We start from the raw sequence: 13,625 nt of genomic DNA on the forward strand, positions 1-13,625 counted from the left end.
GGCTTGGCATCACCTCTGGCAGCTCCTGTCACCACCCTGTCACCCAACTCCCGGGGGCTCCGCAGGGCACCCCCCCAACCTGGGGAAACGGGCCCTCCAGGGCCAGAGCCCACGTGGTCACCGCCCCAGCCTGCCCCCAGCATCGAGGGGCCAGGCTCTGCTGCCCTGGAGGTACCGGCAGGTGAGGTCCCTTCCGGCCAGCCCTGCCCCCAGCACGGGAGTGACAGGGCGCCTTCCCAGCACCCAGCACCTGGGGGCGCCCCGACACTCAGACAAACCGGGGAACTTTAAAACTGCCATCTTCTGCTTTATTGACAGATAAATTGTTCAAAATGTCCTCACGGTGATTCAATAATTACAAAGACTCCGACTTACATTACAAAAGTAAAAACCAGAACCCCAGCAGGTGCCAGCCCAGCACAGGCCCGGGGTGGGGGTGGGGGCGTGGTGGGCAGCCACTGGGGCCGCGCACTGCGCCCGGAAGTGCTCGCCTTCAGCACCCGGGGCAGCGGAGAGCAGCCGTCTGGTGAGACGCGGAGCGCTGGCCAGGGCCTCGGCTCTCCCGGCGGCCTCGGGCCTGGCTCCTCACGCCACACAGGGAGCTGAGCGAGAAAGGCTGGGGGCGATGTGCAGGGTGCCCGGCCCGAGGGCCCTCGGTGCTGGCCCGGCTCCGTGTGGGCCGGGCGGGGGCGGGGCCTGGCGGCACCAGGACAGCCGCCGTGGAGGTGGAGCTGGGAAGCGAGGGAAGCAGCACAGCCGACTTCACAGTAGTAGGTACTGGTGACGTGTGGTTGTGACCGGGAGGGCCGCGCACAGGCCTGTGCCAAGCTCCAAGGTCAGCAGGACTTCCGCAGCGGAGGACGCGCGGCTAGTGAACGGCACCGGCCGGCCCGCGCTCCTGTCCTCGGGACCAGACACTGGACGGCAGGCTTCCTGCCTCCTCCTCCAGGGCGGCTCTGGGAGCGGGCGGTCCGACCCAGCGGCCTGCCTCCCGGGCGGAGCGCCAGGGTGGGGTCTGAGCGTCGTGCGGGCCAGCGCCTTCCCATCCATCGGTGCGGACCAAGGGTCAGGCGCGGCTGAGGGAGAGGCGTGAACAATCACGTTACAATAGAGTTTCTGCGTCTCCTTATCTACACGTCATTCCGTTTCCGTGGACAACACTAGGTCAGCTCGGTCTTGGCACTGGCGCTGGGGCCACGCGGCTCCGGGGCCTGTGGAGACGAGGTGGCGGCCGGTGGCTTCAGGCATCGTAGGCCGGCGGCTCCGGGCCCTCGAGGGGGAGCTGGCTCCTGTGGGGGGAGGTGGGGCTCGGCGGGCCGCTGGGGTTGGAGCTGTTGGAAGGAGTTGAGTGTTTGGTGGAATCGGAATCCGGCTGTTAACACAAAGGGACAAGGTGAGAGACATCGCCAGGTCTGTGCAATGGGGAGCCGGCCCAATGGAGTCTGTGCAATGGGGAGCCGGCCCGATGGGGTCTGTGCAGTGGGGAGCCGGCCCAATGGAGTCTGTGCAATGGGGAGCCGGCCCGATGGGGTCTGTGCAATGGGGAGCCGGCCCAATGGAGTCTGTGCAATGGGGAGCCGGCCCGATGGGGTCTGTGCAGTGGGGCCCGGCCTGATGGGGTCTGTGCAGCAGGGCCTGGCCCAATGGGATCTGTGCAATGGGGAGCCGGCCCGATGGGGTCTGTGCAATGGGGAGCCGGCCCAATGCGGTCTGTGCAGTGGGGAGCCGGCCCAATGCGGTCTGTGCAGCGGGGCCCGGCCCAATGGGGTCTGTGCAGCGGGGCCCGGCCCAATGGGGTCTGTGCAATGGGGAGCCGGCCCAATGGGGTCTGTGCAGCGGGGCCCGGCCCAATGGGGTCTGTGCAATGGGGAGCCGGCCCGATGGGGTCTGTGCAATGGGGAGCCGGCCCAATGGGGTCTGTGCAATGGGGAGCCGGCCCGATGGGGTCTGTGCAGCGGGGAGCCGGCCCAATGGGGTCTGTGCAGCGGGGAGCCGGCCCGATGGGGTCTGTGCAATGGGGAGCCGGCCCGATGGGGCCTGTGCAGTGGGGAGCCGGCCCGATGGGGTCTGTGCAATGGGGAGCCGGCCCGATGGGGTCTGTGCAATGGGGAGCCGGCCCAATGGGGTCTGTGCAATGGGGAGCCGGCCCAATGGGGTCTGTGCAGCAGGGCCCGGCCCGATGGGGCCTGTGCAGTGGGGAGCCGGCCCGATGGGGTCTGTGCAATGGGGAGCCGGCCCGATGGGGTCTGTGCAATGGGGCCCGGCCCAATGGGGTCTGTGCAATGGGGAGCCGGCCCGATGGGGCCTGTGCAGTGGGGAGCCGGCCCGATGGGGTCTGTGCAATGGGGAGCCGGCCCGATGGGGTCTGTGCAATGGGGAGCCGGCCCGATGGGGTCTGTGCAGCGGGGCCCGGCCCAATGGGGTCTGTGCAGCGGGGCCCAGCCCGATGGGGTTTATGCAATGGGGGCGGGGTGGCACCTGCCCTCTCCTTTCCTTGATGAGCACAGGCTGGACCTAATCTCTTGTGAGCTCAGCCCCACGCCCGGCCCACAGTGACAGCAATGAGGCTGCAAAGGGGTGCGCCCCACAGTGAGACCTGACACTGCGGCCGGGGTCCAGTCCCAGACGTTCCCCTCTTTCGTGCTAAACGCACCGGGAAGAGAGGTCTTTCCCTGGGCGGAGGGGCTCCCTCTCCCTGAGATGAAGGCGGCAGCCAGAGCGCTGAGGCAGGAGAGAAGGCGCCGGGGGGAGAGGGAGGAGCTGCCTGCCCCAGGGGCACAGTCTGGGCACAGCAAACACGAGCACACGCCACAAGCACCGTGCTCCTCCACCCGCACGGCAACGGAGACGGCAATCGGAAAACATTCATTTACAACAGCTTCCTGGGACCAAGGTGCTCGGTCACTTCACAGGGGCCAGAGGGCCGGTCCCGGAAACCAGAAAACGCGGCCGCGGCCGGAGACTAAATGTTAAAACAGCAACTCCCTCGAGTGGCTACAGACTCTGTTCAATCCCCACGAGGGTCCCACTGGCCTTCTCCCCGCAATGGGAAAGCCAATTCTCACGCTCCTGAGGCCCCAAATAGTCAAACCAGACTGAACAAGAAAAGGCTGGAGAACTCTCTTCCCAAACTTACTGTCTCAAAAGCAACGAATCACAATGGTGTGCGGTCATACGGGCCAGGAGCAGCCGAGAGTCCAGACACGGACCTCACCAGCGTCAGGGCCTCTGACCAGGGCGCCCACAACGGGGAAGAGCAGCTGCTCCCACACTCGGTGTGCCCCAGGAATGAAGCTGGCCTCTGCCTCCTGCTGCCAGGAACCCATGTGAGCCCCGAGGAAGGCGTGAGCCCCGGGGGACCCGTGTGAGCGCTGGGGGACCCGTGTGAGCACCAGGGGCTGTGTGTGAGCACGGGGGAAGGCGTGTGAGCGCCGGGGGGGGGGGGGGGGACGGACACACACACATGCGTGTGAGCGTGGGGGGGGAAGCGTGTGAGCGCCTGGGGGGGACGCATGTGAGCACGGGGGCGGGGGGGAGATGCGTGTGAGCGCCGGGGGATGCATGCGCTGACACAGGCCAACCCACACCACCAAGGGGAAACGGTGAGTGCTCAGGGCCACGGGCTGGCAGGGGTTCTTAGCTATGACAGCGGAAGCAAAAGCACAGAAGAAACTGGTCTCCACCAAAACTGGAAACGCGGGTATGACTAAGAGGGCGAGAGCCACGCACAGGACGGGGGAAACATCTCAAGCCGCACACCGAGGGGCCAGGTGTCCAGAATATAAACAACCCGCAGCCCAACGACAAAGACGTGCTGCCGTGGAGAACGGAAGGACTGAAGACGTTGCTCCAGAAGCACAAACGGCTGACACCAGGCCCCCTGAGAAACGCACGCATGGTTACCCTGCTGGACGGCCGAGGGCGGAGGCCAGGCGGCCTGGGTAAGGGGCAAAGCCCTGCACACGCCCTGCGGCTGGAAGGGAAACGAGGCGGCTGCTATTGCCACCGTCCTCGCGTGACCCAGCATTCCACGCCCAGGAACGAGGACAGCACTCACACGAGCACATGCTCATACGTGTTCACAGCAGCCGGAGGGGAACACCCCGACGTAGCCACCCGTGGCCAAGGACACCGTGCGCCTCACCCTGTGGGATCTCGCGCCTCAAAGGAGCAGCCTGCAGACGCTCAGGCGGCAGCACGCAGACCGGACAGGTGATGCTGAGGGAAGCAGGCACGACAGCCGCTGGGACCCGACACGCCCTGCCCAGCACGGGCCAGCCACGGAGGTGGAGGCCGGGGCCGGGCCGGGCGGGGCGGGGAGAGGTGCTGGGAAGGTCTGAGCTGGTCGGAGCTCGGCTGCACAGCTCTGCGAACCTACTCAGCAGCCACCAACAGCTCCTTTAAAGCGACTCCTTCCTGCGATTTCACTTAAAAGAACCACCAGGTCCGAGCAGGACAAACGGGCTGTGCTGCGGAGGGCACCATGTCTATGAGCCTGTGCCCCGCCTGACGAGATGGAGACACCCACCAGGAGCCCCAGAGAACTCTTGGCCGCCATGTGGGGAGCGGGCCTGGCCCAGCAGGAGGCGCAGACGGCGGGCAGCCTGGTGCGGAGGCCCCTGGCCTGCACCGGGGGAGGGGCGGGAGGACGCCCGGACACGAAGGGCGCAGGGCAGCTCCCCATGGATCAGTGCAGGTAAAGGGCTCGATATGCGCAACCTGCCCATCCACTCGGCAGGTGCACCCTGAACTCTGACCTCGAGGCCAAAGGGGAGAGCCATGAGGGAAGGCTCTCCAAGACCAGGCGCGGCCTGAGTCAGACAGGACCGTCCGTGCCAGCTGAACTGGGAGAGCAGAGGCTGCTCTTTCTCCTGTGGGCAGTGACACAGCCCCCTCCGCCCCCAACGACCCCCGGGCTGTGGGGCTGCTCAAGGGGAGAGAAGCCTGTTGCACAGAGGACAGCCGTGTGGGGCTCGGTTCTGCTCCGCGTGGGCGTGCCTCACCTCCTTGTCAAAGTCCTGGTCGGGATCGGACATGCTCCTCAGAGGTGCTGCCATGCCGGGCTCGGACCCACCTGGGGCACAAGGAGGTGTCACCTCAGGGAAAGGGGCCCGCCCCGGCCGCCCCGGGTGCCCCGTACCTGTCGTCGGCCATGAGACGTAGGGCTTGCTCTTGGGCGGAGGCTGCCGGGCCAGGCTGGGGGGCGGGGGGCCGGGCCTCTCCTCCTGGGCCGGGGGCACGGCGCTCTGGGGAGAAGGCAGCAGTGAGCACGGTGGCCGCTGAGCACTGGGCCGGCCCCCGAGGAGGGGAACGGGAAGGCTCGCAGGGACATCAGCTAAGGCCGTGCCGGCTCCGACAGGAAGCCGTCTTTTAGAGCGAAGGGGAAGCATTACTGTCGCCCCGAGGTGCTATGTGGAAACCACTGTGACAGCTAGTTCCGTCCGAAACACGGACAGTCACCGAGCAAATCCAGGGCCCGGCCAGGGCTGCAGCGGAAGGCAGGCGGCAGGCGGAGCCCTGCGCAGGCGGGACGGAGCGCCCGGGAGGCACTCACCAGCGGCAGGTCCATGAGCACCTGCATGCCGTCGCCCGGGCCCATGTGGGCCACGTGGTTGAAGTTGGTCGGGTTGGAGATCATCTTGGACCTCAGCTCTGGGTCTCTAAGCATCTCCCTGGGGAGAGGGAATTTGGGATTCACAACCGTGAGCAGTCCTCGGGCTCGCCCTGGCCGCCCCCGGCGAGGCTGCCCACGACAGGCCGGCCCCTCACCGCCGCTGCTGCAGCCGCTCCTCCTCCGGCACCTTGAAGACGAACCGCCTCTTGCTCCGGGTCCGCAGCATCTGCTTCCGGCTATTGTCCGAGGTGTCGGGCACATTGAGCACGGTTCCTGCAGAGGGAGGGTGACCGCAGTCACGGTGGCCCCAGACCGCTGCAGGACGGGGGGCGGGATGGGGGGGCGGGATGGGGGGGCAGGATAGGGGGGCAGGATAGGGGGCAGCACAGGGGACAGCGGTCACAGAAGGAGGCTCCCTCACCAGAGAACTTGCTCTTGAAGTAGATGAGGCGGGGGGGCTCGCAGTGGAGCAGGTTGAGGGTGCCCTCCGTGTTCAGCGGTCTGATCTGCGGGAACAAGAGGGTCAGCAGCTGCACACACAGCAGGGGAGCCACCCGTGCCGTCCCCTCCGCCCGGCCTCACCCTCCGCAGGCCGATGGTCTGCACCCACTCCATGGTGCACACGTCGAAGACGTCCACGCCGTACTCGCTGTACACCGTGACGTGCGAGGGGCTGCAGCCTGCGCGGACAGAGCGCGGTGAGGAGCGGCGCGGCCCGGACACCCCCGGCCTCCAAGAGGTGCCGAGGGCCAGGCGGCTGCCCAGGTGGAGGCCGCCACGGCCCCCGACCACGCCCTGCAGAGCCAGGTGTGCGTGGTCCCCGCGCTCCGGCCGAGGAGCGGGGAAGCGGCAGCGCGCACGCAGAGCTCCGGCCTGCGTCCTTGCAGCCCTGAGTGGACCGAGGCTGCACACGCCCGGTCAGGGAGGCCGAGGGCTGCCCACAGCGAGCTCCTCTGGGGAGCTGGGCTCTGGGTCAGCGTTCACGGCAGCCACTGCGGCGCCGGGGACGAGCTGGCCACGCACAGCCCGGCCACGGGCCTGTGCGGCGCTGGTCCGTCCCCGGGGGCGGCACCCCTCTGCCCTCTGCTTTGACTCCGAACTACGTCTCCTGCAACGGCCCTTTCCCTGCTCCCTCTGAGCCACCCGTCGTCCCAAAGGCATGAGCAAGGCCTGTGGGTGCGAAGTGGTGGGGCTTCCAGGCAGTGGTGCCTGTCGCTCCTCCCGCTGAACACTGCCCGTCAGGTGGGCGGCCTCACCCAGGGGCAGGCAGGCCCGGCGCCCGGCTCCCGCCCAGCCTCATGGGCGCTGCCGACAGCAGGGGCTTTAAGCTGCTGCGGCTCCGAGTGGGCGGCACGACCACCTTCTCGACCCCACAGAGTCAGCTGGGTCGCCGCAGGCAGGAGGCCGGGCAGAGGACCGTCCGCCTGGCTCCTGGCAGCCCCTCCCTGACCCCGTGGGGTCCCCGCAGGAGCCAGATCTGTGCAGGACGAGGCGTGGCACCGAGGTGTCCGGCCAACAACGTGACCTCACGTCCATCTCAACGGGCAGAGCACGGCTGTGGTCTGACCGACTGCGCGGGCTCCCGCGGCCCCTCCCCTGGCCAGCCCGCAGCCGGACCGGCACGCTCTGCACGGCCGGGAGGCGGAGTGGGCGGGGCTAGTGCTCCAGCCCCACCTGACTGCGCGCCTGCGCTGTGCAGAGGGCGGAGACAGACCACGAGGCGCAGCAGAGCCGAGCGCCAGGCTCAGCGTGGCCACCGCGGCGAGACACCGGGGCTGGGCTGGGTCCTTCCTCCTTTCCTAGCGGCCAGCCCGCCAAGCGGGCCCTGTGGTTCTGAGGCTGCTCCTCGGGGCGGCTTTGCGGACATGAGGATGGCAGGGAGTGGGCAGGCGTGGCAGCAGAGGTCTGGCTGCTGCGCTGCCCCAGGATGGCCGAGGGCCAAGGAGTTAGACACACACGTGAGCCCCCGGAGCCAACGGAGGCAGCACACCCCACAGCCCGGCTCCTGGTCCAACACTCCCAGTTCTCTGCCAGCAACGAGGCGGACAAAGGATGTACTTGCAGGCAACTGAGGGAAAACGGGCCCGCCCACCACCTGTAACCCCACCACCTGTAACCCCACTTCTGCTGCCCTAAACCGTCCCATCCCCCCTGGGTTCCCGCATGCCCACCAGTGGTAGGCATGAGGGTTAGGGTCCTGTACAAGCTCAGATGGTGGGCTGGGCAGGAGCCCCACGGAGCCCCTCACACAGGAGGCCACCTCAATCCCTGGACAACTTGGCTCTTTCCAGAACAGCTGCCAAGGCAGGGCAGCGCCCTCTGCTGGCCATGCCGAGCCCTGCGGCAGGTGCTGTGCTAACGCTGCTGCGAGTTCCTGAATGACTCCGGGCTGAGTGGACCCGCCCCGCCCAGCTCCCTGGCTCCCTGGCTCCCTGGCTCCCTGAGGGGGGAACTGGAGACGAACTGAAGCAAAACTGAACGTGCCGACAGGCGTGAAGAGCAGCGACAGGGATAGGCAACAGAAAACATATACATACTACAGGCGACAGGCACTGCAGGCCACATGAGCTCCTGCGTGCGCGACCGCCGGCCTTGTGGGTCCACGTACAGCCCCATGTGGCTGAAGCAAAGCAGGTACTCCTCGCTCTGGAGCTCCACAGCACACAGGGCGTCAAAAGGCTGCTGCGCGAGGAACGCAAGCGAGGGGTCCTGGGCATTGACCAGCGGCAGCGCCTGCCCGTCCCCCTGCAGGCTCAGCAGGGAGAACCCCGAGGGGTAGCCCACACAGAGCTTGTCGGAGAGCACGGCCATGCACTGCACGCTGCCCGGGGCCGCGAGCTCCGCCACCTTCCTGTGGAAAGGCCGGCTGTGCTGGGCCTCGTAGCACAGCACCAGCCGCTTCACCGCCACCAGCAGCCAGGTGGCCGCGCCCTTCCTCAGAGTTGCCGTGGCCAGGAGCTGGCAGCCCTTCGTCTCCGGGAGCTTGACGTCCACGCTGCTCTCTGTGCCGTCGAAGGCGGACCACGGGCAGAGGTGGACGTGGTGGTTCCGGCCGCACAGGAGCGCGGCCACCCGCTCCTTGGGGGCGAGCGCGATCTGGTAGACCTTCTTGTAGTCAGCGACGCGGACGATCACTGCGGGAGGGCGGGTGTGAGCCGAGGCTGGGACCGGTGCCCACCCTGCTCCCGGCGCTGGCTCAGCACCCTCCACCCGTCCCAGACGCCCAGGGCCCCGCGGAGTGGTCTGGCTGCGGCCTTCCCTCCCGTTACGAAGTCTGATGGGAGCAATGGACCCGGCCAGTGACAGCGTCTCAACGCGCACAAGTTCCCACGCCTGACGCTGCTGCACTAACCGCGGGCCTGACGCACAGCGGACACGGCCGCCACTCACCGTCACGCGTCACCTCGATGACGTACAGCCCTTCTTCCAAGCCGACCACGATCCTATCGCTGTCTGTGGGCAGAGGGCGAGAACAGAAAGCACGTCAGCCGTGGGAACGCCGGTGAGGCCAGCCGCTGTGCCCGGGGATGGGCCGGGAGTGCACACACCCAGCACGGCGGCCGCCAGCACGGCCTTGACGAGCGGCAGCGAGCTGTCGTAGGCCTCCTGTGGGACGTGCACCACCTGGTTGCGCAGGCGGTTCTTCTGCAGGATGGACTGCAGGCCTTCCAGAATCCCAACCCACTTCCGCTTCTCGTTCTCGTTCTCTGTCAGAATGAGCAGTGAGCTGGTCTTAGAAGGTGAACCTAAGAGCGAGGCCGTCACCTTCAGGACAGAAAAGAGAACAGAAGAGCCGTAAGCCGGCAGCACAGCACCGACGCCCGCCTGCCCGGCCTCTGGCCCGCGGAAGGGCAGGGTTAAAGGTCGGCCGGGCCCTGCTCCGAGGCCCTCTGTGCTGTCCCGGGACAGCGAGGAAACACGCATCGCACTAACGGCCCTCCGAGCACGTGCACACAGACAGCTCTCGGCCGGGCCCGGCACAGGTCGTGCGGCTGCGGAAGGACCAGTTTAGTGCAGTGGCGGCAACTCTTTGCATTGCATAAGGAGGGGCTTTCTGAACAGTGATGAGCTCAACACAACTCCAGGGGAGGCCTCGCCTCCCTAGCTCAGTGGAGGGACCGCCACGCCCCTCCCCCTCCCCGCCCTGAGTGCTGGTCCTCTGTCGCTCCAGCTCCTGACCAGAGGCCTGAGAGGGGAGGGGAGGGAGGCCCCCCTGGACATGCTGGGACAGAGCACTGACGTGAGGAGGGAGAGGAAGGGGGGGGAGGGAGGTGGCAGTGAGGGCAGTGGCTGGGCGTGTGGAGGAGCCTGCAGCAAGGAAGGGGTGGGGAGCCGGGCCTCTGCCACGGGCTCCGGTCCCTCCGCCGGCAGTGAGCTCTGAGGGTTTCACTGTAACCACGTGACCTGTCTGTGACCAGTGAATCCTCTAAGGGACGGGAGAGAACCGTACCCTGAAGATACACGGGACGTCTCGACGGGAAGCGTGAATGACGTCGGAGGCCAGGACGGAGCTCACTGAGAACTCTTCATCCCTGCAAGAAACGGGACACTGAGCGCGCGCGCGGGGGGACGCCAGGCCTGTTCAGACCGGACAGAAGGCGCTTTCGAGACAACTTCCTCCAACGGGCGGGGCCCTGGCCTTGGCCCGGGTAAGAGAGCGCTTCCCCTGCAAAGCCGCCAGTGCAGGGGTTCGAGAAGCCCCTCTCTTCCTCCCCACCTCCCCTCCGCCTCTCCTCCCTGAGCCACTGGCTCTCTAGTCCTTCAGCGGCTGGGGGAGGACAAACCACCGCCCCGGCGGCCGGACACGCTGTGATCAGGCTGCAATTGAAGGAGCTAAACCGAGCCGATGCCTGGCAGCCACGCTCATACTCGCACCGGCACAGCACCGGCGGCCTCTGCCTCCGGGCCAGGGCGCATGAGGGACAGCAGGGTCCCCAGGGCTTTCCAAAACCAGGTCCCAGTGTCCACCACCCCATGCACTGGCCATGCACTGGGACAGGGGAGGGGGGCCCCGCTGTGGGGGTGACTGACATATGGCTCTCCTCATGGCACCCCATGGCACGCCTTCCCCCAGAACCAATGTGGCGACTAGCTGGAGGCTGGGCCCCAGCATGTCCCTGTCTGCATTTGCCAACCTCTGTGGCACTGGGGCAGGTGACCGGACACGCCAGAACGTGCCCAGCATGCCCACCTTCACAACCACCCTCTCACTTCCGGGCCAGGTGGTGCCATCACACCCATGGGAAGCGGAAGCAGACGAAACGAGAAGAGAAGCCATGAGGGGGATGCTCGCTGCCCTCAGTGCCTGGTGCCAGAGGCAGGCGACGGGCATGGAGAGGTCAGAGGTGCCGCCACCCAGCAAGCCTTGGGGCACACAGCCCGGCTCCAGGCTGCTGTCGCCAAGGGACCCGCAGGCACAGACAGACTCTGAGGACACGGCCGCGCCGGCGCTCCCTGCTTGCTCTCGGCGTGCCGTTTCTTATGTTACATGCTCATTGCGCAGTTTCTAACCAGACAGACCTAAGCCAGGACGTTCCGGCACGTGTGTTCTTGCCTGCGTTGGGGTCCGCGCAGTGAGGGAGGGGTGGGCAGGAAGGAAGTCAGGGGCTACCGAGCCCCGCGCCCTCCGCTCGGGGAAGCAGACCTGAGGTCCAGGACCTGGCTGGCCACCACGCCGGGCTGCGTGGACTTGCCCTCGGGCAGGTCGTACAGGAAGAGCTTGCAGTCGCAGACCACGGCGTAGGCCCGCTGCCAGCCCTTCTTCACGCCCGTCGGCTTCGGGACCTGCGGGTAAGCGGACGTCTCACTGGCCGGCGAGGCCAACGCACCGCCGGGGCCTCAGGCCAGGGCTTCCTGGGGTGCCCCTCGCGGCCGGCTTCTCACAGCAGCTCCCTTGCCCGCGCAGGCTGGGGGCCAGAGCACGGTCAGGGCCGGGGGTCAGGGCTGCTGTGGAGGGCGAGCACGGACAAGGCGACGTGGAGACAGGTGGACAGCTCGGCGACAAGGACGCCCACGGCCAGGAGCCCGGGAACCAAGGCTGACGGGCCCTCACGAGCCCGGCTGAGCGCCCGGCCAGGAGCGGGCAGGCCTGACTGAACGTGTTTCCGTGGACCCTCAGCCCGGGCCCCAGGACCAGCACGAAGGCGGTGCAGACAGAGGGCGGTGCAGACAGAGGGCGGTGCAGACAGAGGGCGGTGCAGACAGAGGGCGGTGCAGACAGAGGGCCGCAGACAGAGGGCGGTGCAGACAGAGGGCGGTGCAGACAGAGGGCCGTGCAGACAGAGGGCGTGCAGACAGAGGGCGGTGCAGACAGAGGGAGGTGTAGACAGAGGGCTATGCAGACAGAGGGCCGTGCAGACAGAGGGCGTGCAGACAGAGGGCCGTGCAAACACGAGGGCCGGGCGTCCTACCTTCACGTAGCCCTTGTAGGCGGTGCCGATGCCCCGCTGCACGTCCACGCCCAGGGGCCGCTTGGCCTGCTCGGGAGGGAGGGGGCACACCTGGGGGGCGCTGTCTCGGCAGGACACGTGGCAAGCAAACGAGCACACTGGAGGGGCGAGGGGGCGGCGTCAGGCATGTGGCTGGAGCCCGGACCCAGGGGTGGTTTGAACTCGCTCCCACAGCTCAGGACGGACAGCGGCAGGCAGGGCGCCAGGACGCCTTGATGTGCAAGGACGGTCCGGAGCCGGTCTCTGTCCTCCCCTAGCCCTGACAGGAACCACGTGCAGGTCTGGGACGGGTGATGGCCGCCAACCTGGGCGGGCCCTGCCTTGTGAGCACTGGCTCTGACCAGCGTGGGCACTCGGGCCGCCCAGCCCAGGGTCACTCGGCACCTGTGACCTGGCCAGTTGCGCTGCACGGGTGGCTGCACGCAGACGTGAGTGAGGGCGGGCGTGGCAAGGCCCAGCCCAGGCTGTGGAGGCGGCACAGGGGGAGGCCGGGACCAGGCTTTCGCCGGGCTCACAAGCACTCACACAGCTCCCTCCCCCGGGGCCGCGGGCACACTCACCCTCGCAGGCGTAGCCCTGGCGCAGCAGCCCCACCATCAGGGAGGTGCAGTGGCTGCACTGGGTGGGGCTGGAGAAGGACTTGATGCTGAACTGGTGGGCTTTGGGCTGTGGGAGGACAGGGAGGAGGAGAAGCGCTGGAGGCGGCGGCCAGCGCAGGAACGCTGGCTCCATCTTGAGAGACGGACAGTGGACTCCATGCTGAGGTGTGTGTGGCCCGGGCAGTGCTACCAACGCCTGGTGTGCAACCCCCACCGAGGAGCTAGAGCCAAAGGCCGCCCCACACCTCCTTCAGGGACCCCTGGCGCACACAAGGCGGGCGCAGGGGGCGGAGGCTGCCGCAGGCCCCTCGCCTCCCGGTGGCGGGGCTCCCCCAGAGCTGCCTCCCCCTGAAAGCAATGACACAAGGATGAGCAGCAGCCCCGTCCCAGCAGCAGAGCGGAGCCAGCCACGCTGGAGAAGGGACCCCGCCACGCGGTGGATGATGGAAAGAGGCGGGATGGAGAAAGGGCCGTCTACAAGGCTAATAGCGGCAAAATCCGAGCCTTCACTGCTCAGGCCACATAAACGGCGCCTTTGTAGGAAGCAGGAGGAGTGAACAAAACCCAGTGCAGTCCACCTGCTCCCTGCTGCTGAGACTCAAGTCCAACGGCCACACCATTCACCACCTCGCCCAAGACCAAGCCGAGTGCTGGCTGCACGGCCATTGTGACGGGAACCGAGAGGCCACGGCTGCATCCACAAGGCGGAGGCCAGGGAAGCCGGAGCGGGCCCTGGCCCTGGAGCTGTGGCCTGGGGGCATGTGTGCACGGCTCTCAAGGCCGTGACAAAGCCAACGAGGCTGTGCACACTCAGGAGCCGTTCTCGGTTGAGGGACCCTCCCCCCACACACACACACCGTGACTTCTCTGTGCAGGTGGACAAACGCAAGTAAGCCTGGAGAAGGCACTCAGACACATCACAGACCAGAGGGAACTGGTCTGGGAGCGAAGGGGCTGGGAGAG

The 13,625-nt window shown here is 67.3% G+C and overlaps 1 protein-coding gene across 4 annotated transcripts in view; it reads right to left on the reverse strand.

Moving 5' to 3' along the window:
* Nucleotides 1–495: 495 nt before the first annotated feature.
* CDC42BPB (CDC42 binding protein kinase beta) overlaps nt 496–13,625 on the reverse strand; it is a 75,670-nt gene continuing 62,540 nt past the window's right edge. Inside the window, exons 19-32 of one of the 4 annotated variants that reach the window (XM_036429012.2) lie at nt 12,624–12,729; nt 12,025–12,161; nt 11,259–11,398; nt 10,065–10,146; nt 9,163–9,379; nt 9,005–9,067; nt 8,152–8,748; nt 6,197–6,294; nt 5,982–6,120; nt 5,770–5,929; nt 5,555–5,672; nt 5,141–5,246; nt 5,004–5,074; nt 496–1,372 (exon numbers count right to left, since the gene is read on the reverse strand). In XM_036429012.2, the coding sequence (XP_036284905.1) occupies nt 1,241–1,372; nt 5,004–5,074; nt 5,141–5,246; nt 5,555–5,672; nt 5,770–5,929; nt 5,982–6,120; nt 6,197–6,294; nt 8,152–8,748; nt 9,005–9,067; nt 9,163–9,379; nt 10,065–10,146; nt 11,259–11,398; nt 12,025–12,161; nt 12,624–12,729 (2,166 nt within the window). In that variant the 3' untranslated portion in view covers nt 496–1,240. Of the gene's footprint in view, nt 1,373–5,003; nt 5,075–5,140; nt 5,247–5,554; nt 5,673–5,769; nt 5,962–5,981; nt 6,121–6,196; nt 6,295–8,151; nt 8,749–9,004; nt 9,068–9,162; nt 9,380–10,064; nt 10,147–11,258; nt 11,399–12,024; nt 12,162–12,623; nt 12,730–13,625 lie in introns of those variants that run through there. The other 3 variants (XM_036429007.2, XM_036429008.2, XM_036429011.2) reach the window with 3 other exon arrangements.

The sequence above is a fragment of the Pipistrellus kuhlii genome, unplaced genomic scaffold (genome assembly GCF_014108245.1).
Source record: "Pipistrellus kuhlii isolate mPipKuh1 unplaced genomic scaffold, mPipKuh1.p scaffold_m20_p_97, whole genome shotgun sequence".
NCBI classification, from domain to species: Eukaryota; Metazoa; Chordata; class Mammalia; order Chiroptera; family Vespertilionidae; genus Pipistrellus; species Pipistrellus kuhlii.